The following is a 26,422-nucleotide window of genomic DNA, read 5'->3' as shown; positions in this document are numbered from 1 at the left end:
GCTGTAGCAACAGTGGCCTTCCCCCCCACCTCCCCCTCTTCCCACCCACCTCCCCCTCTTTCCTCCTATCATGATCAACTCCTCCCTCTCCCCTGGCTTTCCGCAAACAGTGCAAAACTTGAATTATCCAAGAGGGCTTTTCTGCACAGGTAGTCGGCAAAGTTACTTGGGTAAATGATAAAGGATTGTCGTATATAAGGGACCGTGGGTATGTGCTACTGGGTACAACGTACTGCAAGAAGGATCCTACTGTGTAATCGTTCCACTCTGTAATGTGTCATGTGAATACGCGTGCTTTGCTTCAGGTCTGTCTTTTATATTTCTGGTGGTTCCAGACTTCTGTAGGCCTAATCCTGTTTATTGAATGTCCCGTTTTGTTGATAGTATTGTCTTACTCCGTAATCCGCTTTGAGTCCCTGTAATAAAGGCAGGACTATAAATAACATAAATAAAGATCATGTCTCCCCCCCCCCCAATCATCTTCTAGGCTTAATACAGAAATTTAATGGGTATGCACGGCCTCTGTGTCACTGTGATACCCGGAAACTTGCAGACTTGGTTCACTGTGTTGCCCCTGGCCTCTTAGAGCCCAGGGTCCAGCCATCGGGCAGAAGCTGTGCTCTTTTGGGATTTGATATTTTGGGCCAAGGCCTGCCTTGCTCGCTGGCCCTTTTCCGGAGGGCTCCAAGGAAGGCGCAAAAGGCTGGGCTTTGGCCAGAGAACAGAGACTCCTCCTGCTGCAGGATCGCTTTGGGAGCAACGTCCCTGCTGAGCCTCCTTGTCCCGGTCGGATTATTTTAACAACCCCTTTCTCCGTATGACTCCGCAGGTTACCCTGATCACATGGTCTTTGCAGAGTTCCGACGGCGCTTCGATGTCCTGGCCCCCCACCTGACGAAGAAACATGGGCGCAATTACATTGTCATGGATGAGAAGCGGGTACTTTGGTGGGGGGGGCTAGACTGAGAAATAGCAACTGGGCCTTCTGGGGCTAAGCCTCCAAGAGGGCCTGCGTGGTGGCGGCGGTGGTGGTGGGATTCTTTGGTTTCCGTCACGGAGGGAGCAACACGGGAGGTGGCCGAGCATGCTGTCTGGTGATGTGGTTGTCAGGCAGCCATTGATGCTTTCTGTTCTCCTCCAAGGCAGTGGAGGAGCTCTTGGAATCGCTGGAACAGGAGAAGAGCAGCTTCCACATGGGCTTGAGCCGGGTAAGAGCAGCCGGTGTCTTGGGGACGGAGCTGTCCTTCCCTGCAGAGGTATCGCCAGGCCCCTGCACGGTGGAGGCCGCGTTCTGTCCAGGCAGAGGAAGAGAAGGGAAGGGAGAGCTCAGATTTGGGGCGGAAGCGTCTGGGGATTGGATGCCTAGCCATGCTCCCTCTAAGCTGTGGAGTCTTGTGAGCAGAAATTCTACTTTGTGAGCTCCTGGCATTAAAGTTGTGAGCGAGCGACTTGGCCGCTGCATCAATCAGTTTTCTTTGGAGCCTTCCTTCCTGAGCGAAGACAAAAACGTGTTAGCTCACACTAACTCAGCTTAGAGGGAACACTGAATTGCCTGGCATCCCACTCGCACCTTCCATGTGGGGTGTTTTTTAAAAAAAATCAAAATTCTTCGACAGCCAGAACTGAATGCTGAAGCCTCTGTGCACCATGCAAAGGTGCATGATTCTTCCCTGTGCTCTGGTTACTTTACGCTGCTTTCCTCAGTCCTGGGGAGTGGGGAGGGGCTCTGTGGCAGGCTGATGACCTGACGACTGGGAATCTTCCTTGGCAGCTTCTGCCCGTCTTGAGTCTCGGCAGACATCGCCCCCTGTGCTTCAAAGTGTACTTTTGCATCCATGTGGGCTAGAAACTTTTGCAGGGTTTTTTTAAACCATGTGGGCTAGAGACCTTCCACGGTCAAAACCACATCCCGCAGGCTTTAGGCCTGGCTCCAGGAAGGCATCAGCCTCTCGGTGCTGGTTCTGGTGTGAAGGCCAGACTAGTGGCGACTAGGGCTAGGGTTTTTTCGGTGGCGGCTCCTACCTGGTGGAATGAGCTCCCAGAGGAGATCCGGGCCCCGCGGGACCTTGCACAGTTCCGCAGGGCCTGCAAGACGGAGCTCTTCCGCCAGGCGTTTGAGTAGGAGCCGCCGCGACTGTTACCATCTGTCTACGACTATTACTATCTGCCCTAGCCCTTTATTACCAACTCACCGTGAGCGCGAAAATGGTGGTACTGTGTGGAGCTGTGGCCACTAAGGATACCATCCTGATGACGTCATCTGTTCCCTTGTTAGTTGTTGTGGAGAGCACTTATGTTGTACTGAATGTTTTTAAAATGCAGTTTTAATGTTTTATGTATTGGGCATTGTCCCCATCTGTACGCCGCCCTGAGTCCGTTCGTGGGGAGGGCGGGTTATAAATTTAAATAAATAAATAAGGCAGCATTGGGGGTGCACGGGAAAGGGCTTGGGGAGCCTTGTTTGGGACTCTCTAACTCTGACCTGGATAGGCCAGACTAGCCTGATCTCGTCAGATCTCGGAAGCTAAACAGGGATGGTTGGTACTTGGATGGGAGACCTCCAAGGAGTACCAGGGGTGTGAGGCAGGGGCAGGCAATGGTAAAACGCCTCTGAATGCCTCCTGCCTTGAAAGCTCTACGGGGTCACCGTCAGTCAGCTATGGCTTGACTGGTGTGCACAGGCGCGCACACAGCTCTTTAATAGCACGTGGGAAGGTCTTTTCTCAAGTTTCTGCCCCAAGTGCGGCCCGCATTAGGTTGGATGGATGAACACCCACCAGCGGGGCCTTTCCGGTGGTGCCTCCCTGGAAGTCCCTCCACACAGAGGCTTGTCTGGTGCCAGATTGGCAAACCTTTCGGTGCTCAGCAGAATTGCCCCAAACCCTTTTTTAAATGGCTCTCGTGGCCTACTGGAGGGGTGTTTTTCTAATTCCCCGGTAGAGGATTCTGCTGCCATTAGGGCTGCTCTGGAACAGTTTTCCTTTTCGCCTGCTGTGCACTTCATCTAGCCGAGTCTGCGTTTGATTCTTTTATCTGCCGCTAGATAGTTTTAGTGGTTTGTTGTCTTAATTGACTTTTTGCGAGCCACTTTGGAGGTATTGTGTAGACAAGGCCGGGTGTGAACATTTAAAAAACAACTGCGGTGGCAGCATGCTGCTGCTCGGCTGTTCTGGGGCAGCAGGGAGCTCCTCCCCAACGTTGTCTGTCTCCACCAGAGCCACGTCGCCAGCAGCTAATATGCAGGGACAGCCTGGCTCAGGCAGGCAGGAGGGCGCACGAGAGGCCTGTCAGAACGATTTTGCATATCCCAGAAACCCGCAAATTCAAAGCGAAGAGAGGAGAGGCCCGGCTGAACCGTGCACACTTCCTCCTGCTCCAGTCCTTTGTAGAACATCGGTGTGAAATGGGTACCCTGGCCCACAGGGAAGCTTGGAAGAGAGCGATTGCGGGACAGCCACTGGGGTTCACATTGCTCAGTCCTTACCGTTCCTTGCAACCGAAGCCGTCAGAGTCCCCAAGGGATTACTGGGGGCTGGCAGACTCACGGCTGAGCAGACCCCGGGGTTGGTTCTGGGCCCGGATCCGCGGGACCCCACTTGTCTGTGCTACCTGCAAGGGTTCATGGGGGCCTGCCCTTCCCCACCTCTTGGCCAAAAAACCCAGCAAATAACAACTGTGTACTGCACAAACCCGCACCAAAGTTAACAAAAAGAGACTTCAACACAAAGGTAATTCAATACATGTAATCCATCATAGGAAAATACAAAAGTCCACAATATCCCAAAGGGAAAGAACAAAGTCCAGAATAGAAATTTCTCAAAGGGAAACAATGAAGTCTGGAATAGATATCAACACTTTTCCTAGGTATTGTTCAGTGTTTCGGACTTCTGGTCCTTCCTCAGGAACAAAAAGCCACAACAGGAAGTCTCATTGCAATTTCTTAACAGGCAAACTTTATTCAGTTTCTATATGGGCCAGGTCTCCTAAGCTTTAGAAAGCACCTACCAAGGTTGCTATTATGTAAGTTGGACCAAGCATGCCTCCAAAGGTTGAATTACCTTTGTGTTGAAGTCTCTTTTTGTTAACTTTGGTGCGGGTTTGTGCAGTACACAGTTGTTATTTGCTGGTTTTTTGGCCATTGTTTACTGTGGACTGTATCCTTCCCCACCTCTTGCCTCCGTTGTCCTTGAGGGGAGTGTGGGGTGGTGGCAATGTGAGGCCACCAGGAAAGGCCACATTTCATTCATTGAAAACATCTTCACACCTCCTTTCCACCAAAATGGGGTCCCCCCATGGTGGTGAACATGAAACATTTTAGCATTAAACAGCATTTAAGATAAATGGGGGGTGGGTGGGAAGTGCCGTCAAGCCACAGCTGACTTGTGATGACCCTGTGTGGTTTCCAAGGCAAGAGACATCCAGAGGTGGTTTGCCGTTGCCTGCCTCTGCGTTGCAGCCCTGGGCTTCCTTGGCGGTCTCCCATCCCACGGCTAACCAGGGCCAACGTGCCTTGCCACGTCTCCTGCCACAAGGTCCTTTCGCCTACCTGGTCGCAGCAGCCAACTCTCTCAAAGGGCACGATGGGCTTGCTCCCAAAGCATCTGTCTCAGTACAGTGATTCTCTTTCGTGCTGGAAGAGAGCCCGGTTCCTGACTTGGGTGCGTTTGCGTTTCCTAGGAGGAGGAGACACTGATTCTGCCGAGGCTTCGCTGGGCCTGGGGGTTTCCAGGATCTCCCCCTCCCTAGATTGGGTGACGGACAGCTACTTGACCCTCCTCGTGGTACACACTGGAGGGGTGTGTGTGAAGATTTCCTGGCGGTCGCGTCAGCACCCTTTCATACCTGCCCGCCTGTCGGCCTGCTTCAGGCTGTGCCTGCCCTGGAACTGGGAATTGACCCGCTCCTCTTTTCTTGCCCTTCCCCCCCTCCCTCCCCCCCCCCCCCCCAGGTCTTTTTCCGGGCAGGAACGCTGGCCAAGTTGGAGGAGCAGCGTGACAAACAGATGAGCAGAAACATCACGCTTTTCCAGGCCGCCTGCCGGGGCTTCCTGGCTCGTCAGCAGTTCAAGAAGAGGAAGGTAGGCTCACGGAGGCCTCCTGCGAAGTCAGTGGGAAAGCCAGGCACACACACACACGTGCGCGCGCTCAGCCTTCCCCAGTCCCCTCTTGCGTTTACATACCGTGCCGCCGACTCCCCAACTTAGCCAAACATGGGCAGCTCTGCCTCCCACGCGCCAGGCACAGTCCCAGGCAAGCGCTCCCTGCCTCCCCCGGGAGCGCGACTGGGACTTCCTGAGCCTGGGGAGGAGGAGGCTCGCCAGTCTTCCCAGAGGTAGGAAAGCTTTCTCTCTCTCTCTCTCTCTCTCTCTCTCTCTCTTTCTCTCTCTCTCTCTCTCTCTCTCTCTCTCTCTCTCTCTCTCTCTGTGTTTGTGTTTTTGTGCGCACCCTTCTCGTCCCCGCATAAGGCAAGGGCAGAGGGCTAGAGCAAGGGTCTCTCCCATTCCCCCCTCCCTTGAAGAAGCACCGTTGGGCAAGGATACTGTGGAGTTATGTTTCTACGGGGAGGTCTGTCTGTTCTGCAGGGCTCTGAAGCAGCACGTCAGCTTCTTCTCTCGTGCAACTGTGTGGCGGGGGGGGGGAAGACACAGCTTTCTAGTAACGTCTTTATCGGGGGGGGTGCTTTGGGGGTCGGGGTGGTTTGAAGCACTGGGCTCTCCTTTGCGGTTGTTCGGCCTCTTTCTGCTTGCCGACCTCCCAGCACCACCTTCCACCACCACCCCTCCCAGCTCTCCTTCTCCCCCCCCTTGGCAGAGTCTTCAGCGGGACTCTTTTGGGCCCCTCTGTGTAGCCCTTCCACTCTTCTTCTTGGAAGCAAGCTTCTTTCAGAGTGGGTTTGCTTTGATATATTGCCTCTGTACAGTCCTGGGCACGCTTATGTCATGATACAGATGTGACGGGAGGCCTTTCCCCTGGGTGTGTGTGGGGGGAAGCGCTTGTCCTCCCAGGGTGAGATATTTTTATTTATTTATTTATTTATTTATTTATTTATTGCTTGCATTTAGACCCCGCTCTCCCAGCCATGGCCGGCTCAGGGGGGTAGTGCCTGGAGAAATGCAGGTTCCATCCCCTGCTCTAGCCTCTCTGTGGGGAGCCAGGCAGAGGTGCCTCCCCACCAATGCTCCCTCTCAGCTGCGGAGTCTTGTGAGCAAAAACTCTTCTTTGTGAGCTCCTGGCATTAAAGTTGCGAGCGAGCGATTTGGCTACTGCATCAGTCAGTTTGCTCTGGCGCCCTCCTTCCTGAGCTGAGACAGAAACACATGAGCCGGAGGCTAAAACACTGTGAGCTAGCTCACACTGACTCAGCTTAGGGGGAACACTGCTCCCCACCATCTTCGGCAGCTTCAGCCTGGATCTTTGGCTCCCATTTGGCATCCAAACTGGAAAGGGTTTCTTTGGGCAGTCCGCATGACATCATCCCCGAATTGTCCACTTTCCGAATTTTCCCCTGCTTTGCTGAGATCTTCCCCAAGCCTGACTTGATACCGTGTTCTCGGAACGATGACAGTCAGAGTTCCTCTGGTGCCACGCGGGTAGGAAGGGGTGCGTTTCTGAAGGTCTTCCTCACAGGGGCTCCGTTTCCCTGCCTCTTCCCTGGCAGCTGCCATTCCTTCTCCCCCACGCCACCAGTGTGCTTCTTTGGAGCATTTCCCCCTTATTGAGTTGGACTATAAGGAAGGCCAAGCACCGAAGAATAGATTCTTTTGAACTATGGTGCTGGAGAGGACTCTTGAGAGTCCCTTGGACTGCAAGAAGATCAAATCAGTCAATCCTAAAAGAAATAAACCCTGACTGTTCCCTGGAAGGCTAGATAATGAAACTGAAGCTCAAAAACTTTGGCCACCCAATGAGGAGCACTCACTGGAGAAGACCCTGATGCTGGGAAAGATTGAAGGTCAAAGAAGACGGGGACGGCAAAGGATGAGATGGTCAGACAGTGTCATAGATGCAACGAACATGAAGTTGAGCCAACTTCAGAGGACGGCGGAAGACAGGAGGGCCTGGCGGGATCTGGTCCATGGGGTCACAAACAGTCGGACTCGACCGTGCGAAAGAACAACAAGAACAGGGCAACAACATCATAGCAATCTATTGCCACAGTCTATTAGTTCCTCTAAATCCCCAGCTTTTACTTAAATAAAATTAGCCCTTTTCATCGCACAGCTGCAACGAAAGAGACTTCCTTTTTTTAACAGGAGCTGAGGATTCAGAGGAATGAGTCGATGGCAGCAATACATCATTATGATGCTCCAGCTTTGTAGCTGGCCAGCAGTTGCACAGACTGTTAAAAATCCCTCTGGTGGCATGGGGTTGGGGGGATGGTGGTGGCAGGGGCAGAGGGAAGGAGAGTGTGGAGGAAACTCTTGTATGGACACTCCATTGTCTCCAGTAACACCTCTGCCTTTGCAGCAGTCAGGGGGCTTCGAGGAGACTCATCACTGGGCGGAAGCAACGTTTGCCACCTTGGGGTGGAAGCACCCTTAACACGTACATGGATCAGGACAACATTTGGATGTTTTGAATTTTCTCCCCCCCCCCAAATGCTCCCTCTAAGCTGTGGAGTTTTGTGAGGAAAAAATTCTTCTTTCTGAGCAACTGGCATTAAAGTTGTGAGCAGTGTTCCCTCTAAGCTGAGTTAGTGTGAGCTAGCTCACAGTTTCTTAGCCTCCAGCTCACACATTTTTGTCTTAGCTCAGGGAGGATGGCTCCAGAGCAAACTAACTGATGCGGTAGCCAAATCACCTGCTCACAACTTTAATGCCAGTAGCTCACAAGGTAGAATTTTTGCTCACAGGACTCCACAGCTTAGAGGGAACATTGGTTGTGAGTGAGCGATTTGGCTACTGCGTAAGCCAGTTTGCTCTGGAGCCCTCCTTCCTGATCTCAGGCAAAAATGTGTGAGCCGGAGGCTAAAAAACTGTGAGCTAGCTCACACTCACTCAGCTTAGAGGGAACAGTGCCCACCACCACCATCTTGCAAACCCCGCTGGGGTATTCCCTTTAGGATCGGGTTTGCTGAGAGGCGTGGATCCCAAGTGTCAGTACAGGACGCTTCACAGTTGCAGCTCTTTCCCACTGCTTTAGGGCTTGGGGGGGAGGGCTCTGTGCAGCAGGGCAGTCGTGGGCATGGCCTGCTCTGTTTATTATTGAGCGCAGACTTCCAAGTGGGCCCTGTGGTTTTTGGCAAGACTAGGCTTTACAGCTGGATTAGGGAGAAGGCTATCTGCAAGCAGTAAAAGTTGGAAGGAATGTGACAGGGTGATAAAGAACAAGTGGACTGCATTCACACACAAAAACACACACACACAGCGCATGCAGGTTTTCCCACTGCTCTGCCTGAGCCCTGTAAACTGCAATAGCAGAAGTGGGAAAATAGCCCCTTGTGAGGCTGCAAAACCTAAAAAGGAGAGTTCGACTTTGACGGATCCTTTTTTGAGCAGCCAGGAAGGTTGATAAGAACATAAAGAGAAGCCATGTTGGATCAGGCCAGTGGCCCATCCAGTCCAACGCTCTGTGGCCAAAATGCAGGTCCCATCAGGGGGGGTCTACCAGTTCTGTTGACTGGGTGCTCTGTGTCCCCCCCACCCCCTTCTTGCCTCTCCAATCCAGATCCAGGACCTGGCGATCCGCTGCGTTCAGAAGAATATCAAGAAGAACAAAGGGGTGAAAGACTGGCCTTGGTGGAAGCTCTTCACGACTGTCCGGCCCCTCATTGAAGTTCAGCTCACCGAGGACCAGATCCGGGGCAAAGATGTGCGTAGGAGCCCTGGGCGGAAGGGGGAGGGGAGCTGCTTCTCCTGAGTATTGTGGGCTTCAAGGCGGGGGGGGGACTGCCTGAACCTTCCTGCCTGGATCCTTGGCCTGTATGGCCCACCCTTGTCTATGTGGCTCGGCCGGGGCTTGCCATGTTCTTGTGCAGCTTGCCGAGCCAGACCTGCTTGGTTTCAGCAGCAGAACTGCGCTCGTAGCACCTGCAAAAGTGTTCTCATAATCAATGCAGGAAGCCCCGCTGGGCGCACTCAGCCTGCTGTGCCGTCTCTAGAGATGCTTCAGCAGGGCCCCCTTGCCTACCATGATCTTGTCGGAGAGCAAGCCGTATATCAGGTGCCGTTATCGGAAAGCATCGAGTTAAAATGGCAGTTAGCAGGTTTTCTGGGGAGGCCGAATCCCAATTTTGATGTAACTGTTGTTTATCACTGTGTCTTCTGTGCAGGCACACTTGGGAACTGCGCATGCGCAGTTCCCATATGTGCCTGCACAGAAGAGCACTCAATGCACAACAGTTACAGGTAAGTGCAGTTATGTTTTCCAAGTCTGCGGCAGCTAAGAGCCCCACTCTGTCTCGTAGATGAGTGGAGAGCCTTCTCCTTAAATCCCAGGCTTATCCAAGAAGGGCCGGGTGTAGCTCCTGTTTCAGTTCCCGGTCCTGAGGCAGAGCAGCATGAAGCCCCTCATTTCTTTCCGGCCGCCTGACCCTCGTCCTTTGTCCTCAACAGGAGGAGATTCAGCAGCTGAAAAGCCGGCTGGAGAAAGTGGAGAAGGAGCGCAACGAACTGCGGCTGACCGGTGACCGCCTGGAGAGCAAGGTGTGGTCCTGGAGTCCCCCAATGCTCTCATGGGATCACTTGTTGCTTCCGGGAGTGTTCTGGGAGCTGCACGGGCCTTCAGCGCAATGCGACAACTCCTGGCTTCTAGAGACCTTAGCCAGGATTTTTTAAGCCAGGGAGCATTTAAATTGCTTAGGGGGCACTGGCTAATCAGATTAACCCAGGGGAGAAGACCGTGACGCCCTGGGCTGGATGGGAAGTCAGGGGGCCTTGCCAACATGTCGGGGGGGGGGGGCTGGCCCCGAGATGCCCCACTGTAGCTACGGGCCTGGCTTAGACTGGCAGTGTTAATCCTGGTAGCAAACAGGTTCAAGACTATCAGATTATTAAAGGCGATGGGACCAGAGTGGGCGGGTGACAACGGAGGGGCAGCAGCTAGGGTGAAACTTTACGGAGAGTTTGACAGAAGGGGACACAGTCCAGCCAAAACTGATCGGGGGGGTGGGGGTGGAGCAAGATTCGAGTCCAGTAGAACCTTAGAGACCAACGTGATTTTCAAGTTATAAGCTCTTAGAGAGTCAAAGCTCCTTTTGTGTTTGAGGGTAAGAACATAAGAGAACATAAGAACGTAAGAGAAGCCAAAGTTGGATCAGGCCAATGGCCCATCCAGTCCAACACTCTGTGTCACACAGTGGCCAAAAATACCAGGTGCCATCAGGAGGTCCAGCAGTGGGGTCGGGACACTAGAAGCCCTCCCACTGTTGCCCCCACCCCAAGCACCAAGAACACAGTGCATCACTTTGCCCCAGACCGAGAGTCCCTATCTATACCTTGTGGCTCAGAGCCACTGATGGACTCATAGCTCATAGCTCATAGCATATGGAGCCCTCCCATTGTTGACCCCCCCCCCCAAGCACCAAGAATACAGAGCATCCCTTGCCCCAAACTGAGAGTTCCCATCTATACCTTGTGGCTAATAGCCACCGATGGACTTCTGCTCCATATGCTTATCCAATTCCCTCTTGAAGCCGTCCATGCTTGTAGCCGCCGCCCCCTCCTGTGGCAGTGATTTGCACGTGTTAATTACTCCTTGGGTGAAGAAGGACTTCCTTTTATCCGTTCTAACCCGACCGCTCAGCAATTTCGTTGAGTGCCCACGAGTCCTTGTATTGTGAGAAAGGGAGAAAAGTACCTCTTTCTCTACCTGCTCTGCCCCATGCATCATCTTATAATGAGGTAATGAGGCAAAGAGGTGAGGGTGTGAGCGTATCCAGAGCATCAGAGCAGAAAGATGTGTAAGGAGAGATAGTCAGAAGCTGAGGGACTAGCTGTCCAGGGATCTGTTCTGTGTTGGTTTCGGGCAGGCTGCGTCCCTGCTGCCTCAGAACCCTTCCCAGCAGTCAAAGGCTTGGGGCCACATCCTCTGTCTCTTGAAGGGTCCCACCATTCTACAGAATGGAAACCGTGTCCCTTTCCTGCCTCACCCTCCGGTTTACCACCTCCTAGATCACAGAGCTGAACTCGGAGCTGACTGACGAGAGAAACACGGGAGAATCCGCCTCCCAGCTCCTGGATGCTGAGACAGCGGAGCGGCTGCGAGCAGAGAAGGATATGAAGGAGCTGCAGGTGAGCGGGGCGGAGGCCGCAAGTGGGGATGTCTCAGGCTGGGAGTACAGAGGAGAGCTCTGAGCAAACTTGGTGTTGTTTGATGTAGTGGTAAAGAGCGGCAGGACTCCAATCTTAGAATCCTTTTGGAAGGGTGTCATAACACAGATTTGGTCAATTACAGGTGTTGTATTCCAATTTACAACAGATCATATTCTTTTAAACCATTGGATGATGGAAGTTGGTCAGAATAGTATTAGTAAAACAGTGGCTATTTTACTTGCAGCAGCCAAAAATCCAGTTGCAGCAAAATGGAAAGATAACATTGGCCCAAATAGACAAAACTGGTGTTCCAAATTATGGAATATGTATACAATGGCAAAAATAACGGATAATATTAATAACACATATACTCCTTCTTCCAAGTCTGATTTTGTACCTGTATGGTTCCCTATTTTAGATCATTTATCTCAACAAGAGGAAATACCAAATATAATTAATATGTAACATCTTTGGTAAATTGTTTATTGTTCAAATTAGTATATATGCTCATGTTTTGTGTAATGTAGCGTTTTCTGCCTGCTATGTTTTTGATAATAAAAATAAATATATCAAAAGCAAAAGCAAAAAAAAAAAAGAGCGGCAGGACTCTAGTCTGGAGAACCGGGTTTGATTCCCCACTGGTGTGACCTTGGGCCAGTCACAGTTCTCTCAGAGCTGTTCTCTCAAGAGCAGTTCTCTCAGAGCTCTCTCAGCCCCAAACACCTCACAGGGTGTCTGTTGTGGGGAGAGGAAGGGAAGGAGATTGTAAGTCGCTCTGAGGCTCCAAGTGAAGGGCGGGGTATAAATCCAATCTCTTCTTCTCCTCTTCAAATGCCCTCGGTGCCAGCCTGTCCCCACAATTCTCATGGCACCCTTTGGTCCCTGTGTCGTAGCCCTGGGCTTCCCCATGCATCGGTGACTGAGCCCCAATCGGTTGGGTTTACAAGGAAAACTGCAGCGCCAGTTGACCTCCCAACACTCCTTGCCAACATTTTGCAAATATTTAGGTTGCAGAATCCAGTAGGTGTTCGCTTTTAGAAACAGACTTGTCAGTTGGCTTCTTTTGCCACCAAGAAATGCATGCTTCTCCTTATTGCAGCCTCTCCAGCACTAGAAAACACACAGGGAGTTTCTAAGGAGCCAAGAATGCTGCTGTTTGCAACCCTTTTTTTGGTTCTGCCCACGTTGCTTGTGCCAAGTAGAAGTTCTGCCGGGACCACCCTCTTGGGCTGTGCGGTGTGTGTGTGTGTGTGGGGGGGGGAAGGCAACTGCCAGGTCTTCTTCCGTGTGTTGAAGTGGCGCGTGTCTCCCTTCAGGCCAAGTATGACGCCCTCAAGAAGCAGATGGACTCCATGGAGATGGAAGTGATGGAGGCCCGTCTCATCCGCGCAGCGGAGCTCAACGGAGAAATGGACGACGACGACTCCAGTGAGTCTCTTTCCTGCAAGCCTCCAGACTTGGGGGTGCCCAACCTGTGACCATTAAGAGGCCTGCTCCAACACCCAAAATCTCTCCCTCTGGAGAAGGTCAGGACACCGCTTCTCTACTGAGAGAAAAGTGGAGACGTTGTGGGGTTCTGAAGCCCGCCAGAGCAGGACGAGAAAAGGGGCAACATTCTGATCCCCCACCCACCCACCCAGGAAATTTCTCCATTGCAAATGCAAAACTCCTGGGATGCAGAGGAGAAAATTTCCTGTGTGAAGGTCAGAATGTCTCCTCTGTGTCAAAAACAGCTGATGGACGTGTTCCCCTTCCACCCCCCCCCTCCACAGTTATATGGGTCTGAAAGGAGCCAGGTGATATTCCGGTTAGGATGCATCACAGCTCACCTGAAGTTTGACATTGTGCTGCCAACGTTTGCTTTCCCCTGGCCGGCCGGCCTGCCCCAGCTGCCCCATTTCCTTAGCCTTTTTTCTCCCTGCCTTCTTGATTTAAAAACAAACGAACCCTAACCCAGGAATCCTGGAATTGGGGCAGCAAAATGGATTGTATGGATACAGAAGCTAACTTGTGCCTTAATATTGGACTGCAGAGTTTGGGTTTCCGTGGCGTGAACCAGAAGGGTTAAGCTGACCATGTAAATTATAAAAGTACAAAATTTATTAGAATCCCTACCTTGATGGAGTGACACACATTCAGACTTATGAAATCTCATTTACCAGAATAATTGGAGTGGATATGGTTATACCTATGGACCATCATTAATACCAGTAACACAATTACAAACATATAAGGATACAACTTCTGGTCTTTATATAAGTGTACTCAGGGCTTTTTTTGTAGAAAAGCCCAACAGGAACTCATTAGTATAATTGGCCACACCCAACAGCAGAAACTCATTAGCATATTAGGCCACACCCCTGACAGCACAGGTCATTAGCATATGAGGCCACACTCCTGTGTTACCAGAAGTGTGCTCATCCAGCCACACCCACCTTTTGCTTCTTATTCTGTTTACCTTGTTTGTTGTCAAAACCCAGGGCTTTTTTTGTAGCAGGAACTTCTTTGCATGTTAGGCCACACACCCCTAATGTAGCCAATCCTAATGAGTTTCTGCTGTTGGGTGTGGCCTATTATGCTAATGTGTTCCTGCTGGGCGTGGCCAACTCAGGAGCCTGCCGGAACTCTGTTCCTGTGCGTTCCTGCCCAAAAATAGCCTTGAGTATACTAAAGATCTTGTATACATATGTTTGAATGTGTGTCTATACTATGTTGTAATAGTGACCACTGAGGAAGGCACTGTGAGGCCGAAACGCGTTTGGTCTTCAGTTGGAAAGTGTTGACCCTTCATGTGTATTAATATTTGATATGCTTTTATTAGTCTGATACTTAAAAAAAAATTTTTTTACCTGAATATATTTTAATATGTGTACACCCTAATAAATTTTGTAGTTTTATAATTTACATGGTCAGCTTAACCCTTCTGGTTCGCAGTGTTATCTTGGGTTGAGTTCCCCCCCCCTTTTCTTCCAGTTTTTGTGGTGTGAAACTGGCGTATATTTTGGCCAAGAGAGACCACAGCTCAGTGGCTGGACCACGCACTAGCCGAGTTCCTTGGTGGTAGAAAGTGCCATCAAGTCTCAGCCAACGTATAGCGACCCCGTAGTGTTTTCAAGGCAAGAGATGAACAGAGGTGGTTTGTCTGTTGCCTGCCTCCGTGTAGCAAGCCTGGACTTCCTTAGTGGTCTCCCATCCAAGGACTAACCAGGGCCGACCCGGCTTAGCTTCTGAGATCTGACGAGATCAGGCTAGCCTGCGACATCCGGGTCAGGGCTCCAAGGAACCCAAGTCTCTTAGGTAGCCAAAAAGCTCCTGGTGTGTGTTTCAAAGCCCATATTTCCCACCAAAGATCTGTGAATTGTGCTTTTGTGGTAGTGCAGGCAGTGTTACGTTGATCATGAATGAAATGTTCACTGACACGTTAGATCTGAAGAATGCCCATGAAAGCTTACACCAGAATTAAAGTTGTTGGTCTTAAAGGTGCCACTGGACTCCAACTTTGTTCTGCATTAGATTCCAGTTAACTAACTTCGCCGCTGCTTCCACATGGGGATTTTTCTCCACGTGGGAAGCAGGAAGCCTCTGGACTTAATGAGCGCTTCCAACCAATGTCATGCTCATTGCAGAACTTTCCCCTTTTGAGCTGGATCACAGGAAAAATTCCTTTGATGTGGCTCAAAAGGAGGAGCTGTGGGTGAAGCATCCTCACGGACCCCCCGCCCACAGCCAGTACAGGGAGGGGGGGAGGGAACCAAGTGAAGCCATGCCTCCAAAATGGTAATGATAAGCTTGACATTTAGCTCCGTCAAGATTTGTCTCAGGTGAACTATACGGCTCAGCTGGCTCCATCGCACATGTGCCTTATGTGCAGATGCTGTGGAGGTAAAGGGGCAGGGCAGGGCGTGCATATGCCGTTCCCACCTGCTCTCACACAGTTTGCAGTGGCCGCCGCCATAGCAGCATGCGTTTCAAACCCTCACGGGGGGCAGCCCTCAGGCAATTTTGCAGAGGAAGAAGAGGCAGAGGGCCGAACTGGCTGTGGGACAAGTTGGGAGGGGCGGGTGGGAGCCCGTCGTCCGATGGGAACGAGCCGAGAGGGACGTTTCCATTTCGGCTTGATGTCCCGTGTCGTCTGTGTTTGGCCTGCCTTATTTCCACTGCCGCCGGCCGTACGTCTCTGGTGTTCCTCCGGCACCATTTTTAACGCAAGTGATGCGAAAAGGCAGTCGAAATGAAGCAGGGACATTCAGCATGAGGAAAGAGAAAGCCCAAGGAGAGATGGAGGTTCCTTTCTCACGAGGGCCAGCCGAGGACCTTTGCATCGGAACAGGCAGCCTTCATAAGAAGAGAGCACGCCGGATGCTTCAAAGGACCCAAGAATGCTGCCAGTTGCCGCCCTTCTCAGCCCTGGCACTGCCCACATGGTTTGTGCCAAGTCGGAGTTCAGCCAGGGCCACCCTCTTGGTCTGCTGCAGCTGCTCTTAGGGTTATTTCGGCTCCCCCTTCTCCAAAGGCAGTCGAGTCTCTGGGCCTCGTGGCTTCCAGAGACAAGCTTGGCTCTTTGCGTCTAGGTCAGTGGTGGCGAACCTATGGCACGCGTGCCAGAAGCGGCACTCAGAGCCCTCTCATTGGGCACGCGTGCCATTGCTCCAGCCAGGCCCAGACCGTCATTAAAGCGTGGAATTCTCTGCCAAATAATTTTAAGTAAATAGAAGCATTTGGGATTGCTTTCCTTACTTTGTTTGGGTCATCTTATGTTAATGTATGAGTTGTTTTTTTTTTCTAAACGAAAACCTCAGTATTCAGGTTAAATTGCCGTGTTGGCACTTTGCGATCAATAAGTGGGTTTTGGGTCGCAGTTTGGGCACTCGGTCTCTAAAAGGTTCACCATCACTGGTCTAGGTGAAGCCCCTGCCCCAGTTGCACGGCCTTTGGCTCAGAGCAAAGGTTAGCTCTCCCTGGGATCGTTCTCAGTGGCACAGGCTGTCTGCTACCACCCCCCCCGTCTCTCTTCTCCCCCCCCCACAGGTGGCGAGTGGCGCCTGAAGTACGAACGCGCCATGCGGGAAATCGATTTTACCAAAAAGCGCTTGCAGCAGGAGCTGGAGGACAAGCTGGAGGTGGAGCAGCAGAGCAAGCGGCAGCTGGAGAGACGGGTGAGTGTCCGTCCGTCTTCTCTCTTGCCCACCCATGTGGGCATTCCCACCCTGGAGCAGCGGGCAGCCAGTCGCCGCTTGCCGGGTGGTGCCGTGGCCACTCCAAAGCGTCTCCTGCTGGGCCTCTCAGCATCCCAGCATGCCCCTCTTCTCGGCAGGCCGCCCCAGACCAGCGCCCGTTCCTTGAAGCAGAACATCTGTTTGGAATTGCAGGCCCTGGTCTCATCCTGACCAAACATGGATAGGGTGTGTGGGGGCGTTTTTTGGTTGCCTGTAAAGCTCCTGTTTGTCACACACGCTCACACTCAGGGTGTGTTCAGACGCGCCGTTTGATCTGGTGGCGTGACAGTTCAGCAACGGATTTTATATGCACGATTACACAGTCAACATCTGCTTCCTGTCCCCAGCTGTGGGTTTCCGGCTCAAAACCCCTTTAACCCGGAGTATTTTGTTACCAGGTCCCAAAGTGATGTTTTCTCAGCTCTCCCGTTTATAGCCGTAGTTTCCCCATGTGATTGCTCCTCCAGTGTCAAGCCACTTCCGATGATTTAAACCCCTTCCCCGCTCGGAAGCCCAAGGCTTCCGCTTTTCGGACACCTTTTTTTTTTGTGCGTCGGCGGTATGTGCATAAGCGGAACTCCACTCCCGCATTTTTAAAACCAACATTTAAACAGTGGCTAGTTTTGAGTTCGGGATCCCAAAGAGGCCAGTTTCGGGTGAAAAATTTAAAGGGAAGTCGTCTGTCAAAGCGGTGAAATCACGGTGCTCTGTGGAACTGTCAAGCGAAATCCGTGATTTGCCCTAGTGGTTCTGCACATGCGCAAGGATAAAGTTTTTCAATTCCATGGATGAACAGTTATGCGCATGCGCAAACAGAAACAAAAACAAAAAATCCCGACACACGCTCCTGTGTGATCACGATTGTCCAGAGTAAAAATAATCGCGTCAGAACCAGACCAGTTCAAAACACTCTCAGCACGCCGTCTGAACGCACCCTCACACATACAAGAAACCTATTTCAGTTTTTTCTTTTTTATCGGCTTATTGGCTGCGTTTGCCATCATTTTGCGTGGGTTGCTGGCACAGTATAGCCAACATGCCACTTTGGTGCAATCCTTTTTTCTTTTTCTTTTTTGGTATTTTTGCATTTCTCTCTGTGTGTGCATGCATGTGTGCCCGTGCCTGGAAGTCACGGCGACCTCTGGCGACTCCTACTGGGGCATGAAGGACATTCAGAGAAGTGGCTTGATAGCCTGCCTCTGGCCTCCCGGCCCTGGTATTCTCTGGAGGTCTCCCATCCAAGTACTTGCCAGGGTCAGCCCTGCTTAGCTTCCGAGAGCTGACGAGATCAGGCTGGCCTGGGCTATCCGGGTCAGGGCGCTTCTGTGAAATCCTGATCCTCCTTGCACCCATGCCTTACGTATTTATTTATTTAGATCATTTCTGTGCCACGTCTTCAGAGTTCCGCTCGAGGAGGCTTCCCATTAAAAACCACAGCATTAAAACACCAGCCATCAAAACACATTAAAGCCCAGCACTTGGTGTCTGGATAGAAGAATGAGACTTGGCGCGCGGGGCCCCATGTTGGGGAAGGAAGGACCCAAGCTGATAGTTGGGGGCCTTGCCTTGCTGTGCCAACCATCTGTGGCATGCATTCGTCTCTACAGGAGAGGGGTGGGGTGGAGGGCAGGGGAGCTGGTTGAGCTTTGGCGGACGGTCCAGCTGTGCTTCCTTCTCCCAACTCTGTGGTCCCACAATCCCCTCCCTCCCTCCCAGTTTGAGAACCAGCTTGGTGTAGTGGTTAGGAGTGTGGACTCTAATCTGGGAGAACTGGGTTTGATTCCCCGCTCCTCCTCGTGCAGCTTCTGGATGACCTCGGGCAAGCCATAGTTCTGTCGGAGCTGTTCTCTCAGGAGCAGTTCTCGAAAGAGCTCTCTCAGCCCCACCTACCTCCCAGGCAATGTTCCCTCTAAGCTGCGAGGTCTTGTGAACAAAAATCCTACTTTGTGAGCCACTGGCATTAAAGTTGTGAGTGAGCGATTTAGCTGCTGCATAAATTAGTTTGCTCAGGAGCCGTCCTTCCTGAGCTAAGACAAAAAGGTGTGAGCCAGAGGTTAAAAAATTGTGAGCTAGCTCACACTGACTCAGCTTAGAGGGAACACTGCTCCCAGGGTGTCTGTTGTGGGGAGGGGAAGGGAAAGGAGACTGTCAGCCGCTCTGAGACTCCTTCGGGTGGTGAAGGGCGGAGTATAAATCCCACTTTCTTCTCCTCCTCCTCCTCTCTGCAGCTGACCGACCTGCAGGCCGACAGCGAGGAGAGCCAGCGCGCCCTGCAGACCCTGAAGAAGAAGTGCCAGCGCCTGACAGCAGAGCTGCAGGACACCAAGCTGCACCTGGAAGGCCAGCAGGGCCGGAATCACGAGCTGGAGAAGAAGCAGCGCAGGTGCACGGGGGGAGGGGAGGGGGCCGGGTTCCCCCGGGACCAGCTACACCCCCCTCCCTGCGAGGGTTCTTGTGAGGTCCGCTGCTCCTCGCTGGATCCCAGGAAATCGGGGCTCAGCCATCAGTTTTTAAAACCCAGGCTGTAGCGGGGCTGAGGTGCCAACGAGCGGTGGCTTGGCAGAGATAGCAGTGCTGGACCCAGTGGTCTGGTTTCCGATGCATGCGAGAAAAGAACATCACAGGCGTCACACTGGGCCAGTTCCCCTGTCCTTCCCCACTGGGTTGTAGCAGAGAGAAATGCAGGAGTCGGGTTAGAACAGATAAAAGCAAGTCCTTCTTCACCCAAAGAGTGATTTACACATGGCATTCACTGCCACAGGAGGTGGCGGCAGCTACAAGCATGGACAGCTTCAAGAGGGAATTAGATAGGCATATGGAGCAGAGGTCCATCAGTGGCTATTAGCCACAAGGTATAGCTAGGGGTTTTAGTCCAATGCTGCAAAGAACAATACCACATAGGAACCTGGAATGTAAGATCTATGAATCAAGGTAAGCTTGACGTGGTCAAAAATGAGATGGCAAGACTGAACATCGATATCCTAGGAATCAGTGAACTAAAGTGGACAGGAATGGGCGAATTTAACTCAGAAGACCATTATATCTACTACTGTGGCCAGGAATCTCGTAGAAAAAATGGTGTGGCCTTTATAGTCAACAAGAGAGTGCAAAAGGCAGTACTGGGATACAATCTCAAAAATGACAGAATGATTTCTGTCCGATTCCAAGGCAAACCATTCAACATCACAGTAATCCAAGTCTATGCCCCAACCACTGATGCAGAAGAGGCTGAAGTGGACCGGTTCTATGAAGACCTACAACACCTCCTAGAACTAACACCAAAAAATGATGTCCTCATCATCATAGGGGACTGGAATGCTAAAGTAGGAAGTCAAAAGGTAACTGGAATAACAGACAAGTTTGGCCTTGGAAAGCAAAATGAAGCAGGGCAAAGGTTAACAGAGTTTTGTCAAGAGAACACACTGGTCATAGCGAACACCCTTTTCCAACAACCTAAGAGGCGACTCTACACATGGACATCACCAGATGGGCAACACCGAAATCAGATTGACTATATAATTTGCAGTCAAAGATGGAGAAGCTCTATCCAGTCAGTAAAAACAAGACCTGGAGCTGACTGTGGTTCAGATCATGAGCTACTCATTGCAAAATTCAGACTTAAACTGAAGAAAATTGGGAAAACCACGAGGCCATTCAGGTTTGACCTAGATCGCATCCCTGATGAATATACAGTAGAGGTGAAGAATAGATTCAAGGGTCTGGATTTGATAGATAGAGTGCCTGAAGAACTATGGACAGAGGTTCGTGACATCGTACAGGAGGCAGCAATCACCACCATCCCAAAGAAAAAGAAATGTAAGAAAGCAAAGTGGCTTTCTGATGAGGCTTTACAAATAGCAGAGGAAAGAAGGAAAGCGAAAGGCAAAGGCGAAAAGGAAAGATTTACCCAACTGAACGCAGATTTCCAGAGAACAGCAAGGAGAGATAAGGAGGCCTTCCTGAATGAACAGTGCAAAGTAATAGAAGAAAACAATAGAATGGGAAGGACTAGAGATCTCTTCAAGAAAGTTGGAGAAATCAAGGGAGCGTTCCATGCAAAGCTGGCCATGATAAAGGACAAAAACGGTAGGGACCTAACAGAAGCAGAAGAGATTAGGAAAAGATGGCAAGAATACACAGAAGAACTATACAAGAAAGACCTCGATGTCCTTGACAACCACGACGGTATAATCACTGACCTCGAGCCAGACATCCTGGAATGTGAAGTTAAATGGGCCTTAGAAAGCATTGCTAACAACAAAGCTAGTGGAGGTGATGGTATTCCAGCTGAGCTATTCAAAGTCTTAGAAGATGATGCTGTTAAAGTGCTGCACTCCATTTGCCAGCAAATTTGGAAAACGCAACAGTGGCCACAGGATTGGAAAAGGTCAGTATACATTCCAATCCCAAAGAAGGGCAATGCCAAGGAATGTTCAAACTATCGCACAATTGCACTCATATCACACGCTAGCAAGGTCATGCTCAAGATCCTACAAGCTAGGCTTCAACAGTACGTGGATAGAGAACTACCAGAAGTACAAGCTGGGTTTCGAAGAGGTAGAGGAACTAGAGATCAAATTGCCAACATTCGCTGGATTATGGAGAAAGCAAGAGAGTACCAGAAAAATATCTACTTCTGCTTCATTGACTATGCTAAAGCTTTTGACTGTGTGGATCACAACAAACTATGGCAGGTCCTTAAAGAGATGGGAGTACCAGACCACCTCACATGTCTCTTGAGAAACCTGTATAAGGGCCAAGAAGCGACAGTTAGAACCGGATATGGAACAACTGATTGGTTCAGCATAGGAAAAGGAGTACGACAAGGATGTATATTGTCGCCTTGCTTATTTAATATATATGCAGAGTACATCATGCGAAATGCTGGCCTGGATGAATCACAAGCGGGAATTAAGATTGCTGGGGAAAAGATCAACAACCTCAGATATGCAGATGATACCACTCTAATGGCTGAAAGTGAAAAGGATCTAAAGAGCCTCTTGCTCAGAGTAAAAGAGGAGAGCGCAAAAGTGGGCTTGAAGCTCAACATCAAAAAAACTAAGATCATGGCATCCGGCCCCATCACTCCTTGGCAAATAGAAGGGGAAGTCGTGGAAGTAGTGACAGACTTCACGTTCCTGGGATCCCAGATCACCGCAGACTGTGACTGCAGCCATGAAATTAAAAGACGCCTGCTCCTTGGGAGGAAAGCGATGGCGAACCTAAACAGCATGATAAAAAGTAGAGACATCACCCTGCCAACAAAAGTCCGCATGGTCAAAGCAATGGTATTCCCAGTAGTCATGTATGGCTGTGAGAGTTGGACTATAAGGAAGGCCGAGCGCCGAAGAATAGATTCTTTTGAACTATGGTGCTGGAGGAGACTCTTGAGAGTCCCTTGGACTGCAAGAAGAACAAATCAGTCAATCCTCAAAGAAATCAACCCTGACTGTTCCCTGGAAGGCCAGATAATGAAACTGAAGCTCAAATACTTTGGCCACCAAATGAGAAGGGAGCACTCACTGGAAAAGACCCTGATGCTGGGAAAGATTGAAGGTCAAAGAAGACGGGGACGGCAAAGGATGAGATGGTTAGACAGTGTCAGCGATGCAACGAACATGAAATTGAGCCAACTTCGGAGGACGGCGGAAGACAGGAGAGCCTGGCGGGAGATTGTCCATGGGGTCGCGAAGAGTCGGACTCGACTGTGCGACTGAACAACAACAACATAGCTAGGGGCTCTGGGGCAAGTGATGCTCTGTCATCTTGGTGCTTGGGGGGGGTCAACAGTGGGAGGGCTTCTAATGTCCTGGCCCCACTGGTGGACCTCCTGATGGCACCTGGTATTTCTGGCCACGATGTGATACAGAGTGTTGGACTGGATGGGCCGTTGGCCTGATCCAGCATTGGCTTCTCTTTGTGTTCTTAGGTTCTTAGGAAACACCCCACTCCATCCTGCTCCTACCGAACGAGCATGTTCTCTCTTTCCAGTGGTGGTGGTGATGGTGGTGGTGGAAAGGGCCCTTGGGTCACACTCACAACTGACTTGTGGCGATCCTGTAGGGTTTTCAAGGCTAGAGAGGTCCAGAGGTGGTTTGCCATGGCCTGCTTCTGCGTAGCAACACTGGATTTCCCTGGCGGTCTCCCATCCAAGTGCTAACCGGGGCCGACCCTGCTTAGCTGTCCAGATCTGACAAGATCGGGCTAGCCTGGGCCATCCAGGTCAGGGCGTGGCCCTACTGATGGTGGAAAGTGCTGTCAAGGCCTAGCTGACCTGTAGCGACCCTGTAGGGTTTTCAAAGCAAGAGACATTCAGAGCGAGTTTGCCATCGCCTGCGGCTGCTTAGCAATTCTGGACTCCCTCAGTGGTCTCCCATCCAAGTACTAACCCAGGCTGACCCTGCTTAGCTTCCCAGATTGGATGAGATTGGGCTCGCCTACGCCATCCAGGTCTGGGCCTTTTTCTTATACCAGATTTTATTGGGAGATTTTTAGCCTGCTGCCCCCTCCAGTCCCCCATCCCCATCTGGCAGGACTTCAAAGCAGCTTACGGACGTAGGTGTGCATTAGGTAAAGGTAAAGGTTTCCCTTGCTCGAAAGCCAGTCGAATCCAACTCTAGGGTTGCGGTGCTCGTCTCCGTTTCCAAGCCGAAGAGCCAGCGCTGTCCAAAGACCTTTCCATGGTCATGTGGCCAGCATGACTAGATGCCGAGGCGCACAGAACATTGTTACCGTCCCAACAAAGCAGTACCTATTTATCTACTTGCAATGTCTTGCTTTCGAACTGCTAGTTTGGCAGGAGCTGGGGCCAGAGACGGGAGCTCACTCCATCATGCGGCACTTGGGTTTCGAACTGCTGAACTACCCACCTTCTGGTCTGCAGTTCAGCGTCTTAACCACTTGAGCCACCACAGCACAACACAGAACATATCAACATATTAATGCAAACGCCCCCACCCCACCCCCAAGGCAGAAAATGCCCCTGGAATGTCTCTGCCACACTTGCTCAGGTGCCCTGACTTTGCTAGGCTGTGCTTTGACATTGGACCCCGGTGGGCAACACCCCTAGTTCTCTTGGCTTCTACCCAAGACCCGTCAGTTGGCGAGAGTCGCTTTTGTCTAATCCTTTCCTCCCCTGCCTCCATAGGGCCAGACTGGCAGCAGGGCCTGTCTTTATCCGCACGCCAGCACTGCGAAGTGGACTCGGGCTGCGACGCAGGGATGCGCTGTGCTCCAGCCCGCCTCTTGGCAGCAGAGGAGCATGTGAACCGCATCCAATCCCAGCACTCTCTGCACTGAGCCAGGATGCTGTTTCCCGTCATACATAAAAAAACACCCTCATTCCATTCTCTACCAGGGCACCGTTTAAGCTCCGCAACCCACTCGGCGGTCTCTTCCAGGATTCCACAGCAACAAATGTTCTGGAGGAATTCCTTTCCGCAGTGCCAGGACTGCCCGGTCCGTGCCGGAAAGGGGCACATCCCAGGCCCCGTTGCCCGCTTTCTGCCTCCCTTCATCCTCCCGCGTCTCCGTTGCCTACTCAGCTTGGGGGAGGGGGGGGAGGGCTTGGCATCCAAAGCCGAGCAGCAGACCAAGTCCAGGTAATACCGTCTTAATGACGAGCAATTAAGGGACTCAGAAATTGTCCGGAGGGCCGTTAGCAGGGAATCTGGCCCCAGGCTGTGCCCGCCGCCTCCCCCAGCCTTTGCTCAGCTCACCGTCTCCTCCTCCATTATGAGACTCTCCTCGCTTTTTAAAAAATGTTATTAAGCAGCAGAGAGGACGCTTTCATCTCATTATGGTAATGATCACACGAGCGGGGAAGGGGGGGGGAGCAGAAAGACCCAGCGAGGGAGAGAATCAACCTAATTAATTTCAATTTCCGGAGAGCAGAGCCCACGTTAATGCCGCTATTTATTACTCTGTGCCAAGAAGAACGGGGATTAGTTGACTGGACGTTTAACACGGGTCACTAAATAAAGTGGCGGAGGGACACCAAGCCGGGATGGAGACCAATGCTCCCTTTAAGCTGTGGGGTCTTGTGAGCAGAAATTCTACTTTGTGAGCTCCTGGCATTAAAGTTGTGAGCAGGTGATTTGGCTACGGCATGAATTAGTTTGCTCTGGAGCCGTCCTTCCTGAGCGGAGACAAAAATGTGTGAGCTGGAGGCTAAAAAACTGTGAGCTAGCTCACACTAACTCAGCTTAGAAGGAACATTGATGGAGACCGTAGCACGCATAGAGGCTCGGGCGTGGCTTGGTGTGCGTTTGTGCAGATGTGTGCGTGGTCTCTGCCCTCCTTACAGAGGTTCTTAAGGTTACCAATCAGGACCCCTCGGCCGTGGCCAGACAGCCGTAACGATGGGGCTTGTGTGCATTTTTAAACTCCCCTAATTCTATGCGCCTTGGCGTTTAGTCATTCTGGCCGCATGACCTCAGAAACATCTTTGGACAGTGCTGGCTCTTCAGCTTGGAAACGGAGATGAGCACCGTTCTAGGGAGTTGGATTTGACTGGCTTTCGAGCAAGGGAAACCTAATTGCCAGATACCCATCAGAGTTCAAATAATTTCATGCTGGTCCATGTACTGATAGGAGAAAAGCCCTACAGGAGCAAACCAGGCAGCTGGAGTCTCCAGCCACGGCCAACTTTTGGAACCCCTGATAGCAGGACATGAAGCAACAGCCCTTCCCTTCTGGTCTGTCCTGGCATCTGTTGGTGGAATTTATTTTTTTATTAATTCGTTACAGCATTTATGCCTTGCCCGTCCTCGTGGCTCAAGGCGGCTCACAATAATAGTTTAAAACATCCCAGGTAAAACCGTAAAAAACCCATAAAATAACAAACCACAAAACTCTGCCTTCCTCTCCCCCTTAAGAGAGCCAGTTTGGTGTAGGGGTTAGGAGCGCAGACTCTAATCTGGGAGAACCAGGTTTGATTCCCCACTCCTCCACACGCAGCTGCTGGTGTGACTTTGGGTCAATCATAAGTTCTTTCAGAGCTGTTCTCTCAAGGGCAGTTATCGAGAGAGGGATCTCTCAGCCCCACCTACCTCACAGGGTGTCTGTTGTGGGGAGAGGAAGGGAAAGGAGTTTGTCATCCACTCTGAGACTCCTTCGGGTAGTGAAGGGCGGGGTATAAATCCAATCTCCTCCTCCTCCTGCTTATTCTGCTTCTGGTTCTTCTGCTGCTGCTCCTGCTTCTTCTAAGATGCCTGCCATCCACACCCCCTGGCAGACAAGCAGAGCTGCTGAAGATCACCAAGGAGCCCCCCCCCTTTCATCTCTTCAGGGAGCCCCTTCCGCAGAGCTGGAATCACAATGGCGAAGGCCCGGGTTCTGGTCAACGCCTGAGCTTTCGTGTCCTGTCCAGCCACTGAAAGGCCCGAGCCTCTTGGTGCTTATCCCATTTGATCCTCACCATCCTGCAAGGTGGATTAGAAAGTTACTGGAGAGGACTCACCTAGTGAGCTTCATGGCTGACCAGGAATTCGAACCCTGGTCTCCCCACAGCAAGCTCAGCCTCCTTCCACTATCCCCCAGGAATTGTAGTAAACTGCTTCTGTATGTAGAGCCTGAATTTGGCTGCATGTAGCTGCTGACGGACTCCGTGGTATGTTGTCGAAGGCTTTCACGGCTGGAGTTCATTAGCTGTTGTAGATTTTCCGGGCTGTATGGCCGTGGTCTTAGCACTGTCAGGGGTCATTTCCTGCGGGAGCGCACAGGAGTGGAGCTCTGGCAGTAAGGAGCCCAGGGGGCGGGCACATGCAACAAGTCCCGCCCCCTGCTCCCAGCAGCCCTCAGTCGGGCCACGAGGAACAAGAAGCAGCCAGGTAAGTTGCAGAGCCCCCCCCCCCAGCCCGCCTTCAGGTACAAGCTCTCCCTCCTCTGTGAGGGCAGATCTGCACGTTCCCCCCTCCCCCAATAGCTAGCAATCCAAAACAGTCCAGTGGCACCT

The 26,422-nt window shown here is 51.5% G+C and overlaps 1 protein-coding gene across 1 annotated transcript in view; it reads left to right on the top strand.

The window, feature by feature from the left end:
- Positions 1-26,422, top strand: part of MYO18A (myosin XVIIIA) — a 182,496-nt gene that overhangs the window by 102,403 nt on the left and 53,671 nt on the right. Inside the window, exons 18-26 of the mRNA XM_015421898.1 lie at positions 830-939; positions 1,143-1,208; positions 4,949-5,077; positions 8,667-8,810; positions 9,554-9,643; positions 11,111-11,230; positions 12,568-12,679; positions 16,280-16,407; positions 18,696-18,850. Coding sequence (XP_015277384.1) covers positions 830-939; positions 1,143-1,208; positions 4,949-5,077; positions 8,667-8,810; positions 9,554-9,643; positions 11,111-11,230; positions 12,568-12,679; positions 16,280-16,407; positions 18,696-18,850 — 1,054 coding nt within the window. The remainder of the gene's footprint in view (positions 1-829; positions 940-1,142; positions 1,209-4,948; positions 5,078-8,666; positions 8,811-9,553; positions 9,644-11,110; positions 11,231-12,567; positions 12,680-16,279; positions 16,408-18,695; positions 18,851-26,422) is intronic.

This window comes from Gekko japonicus, unplaced genomic scaffold (assembly GCF_001447785.1).
Source record: "Gekko japonicus isolate JY-2015 unplaced genomic scaffold, Gekko_japonicus_V1.1 scaffold21, whole genome shotgun sequence".
In the NCBI taxonomy this organism is placed as follows: domain Eukaryota; kingdom Metazoa; phylum Chordata; class Lepidosauria; order Squamata; family Gekkonidae; genus Gekko; species Gekko japonicus.
This window is presented reverse-complemented; position numbering and strand designations above follow the sequence as displayed.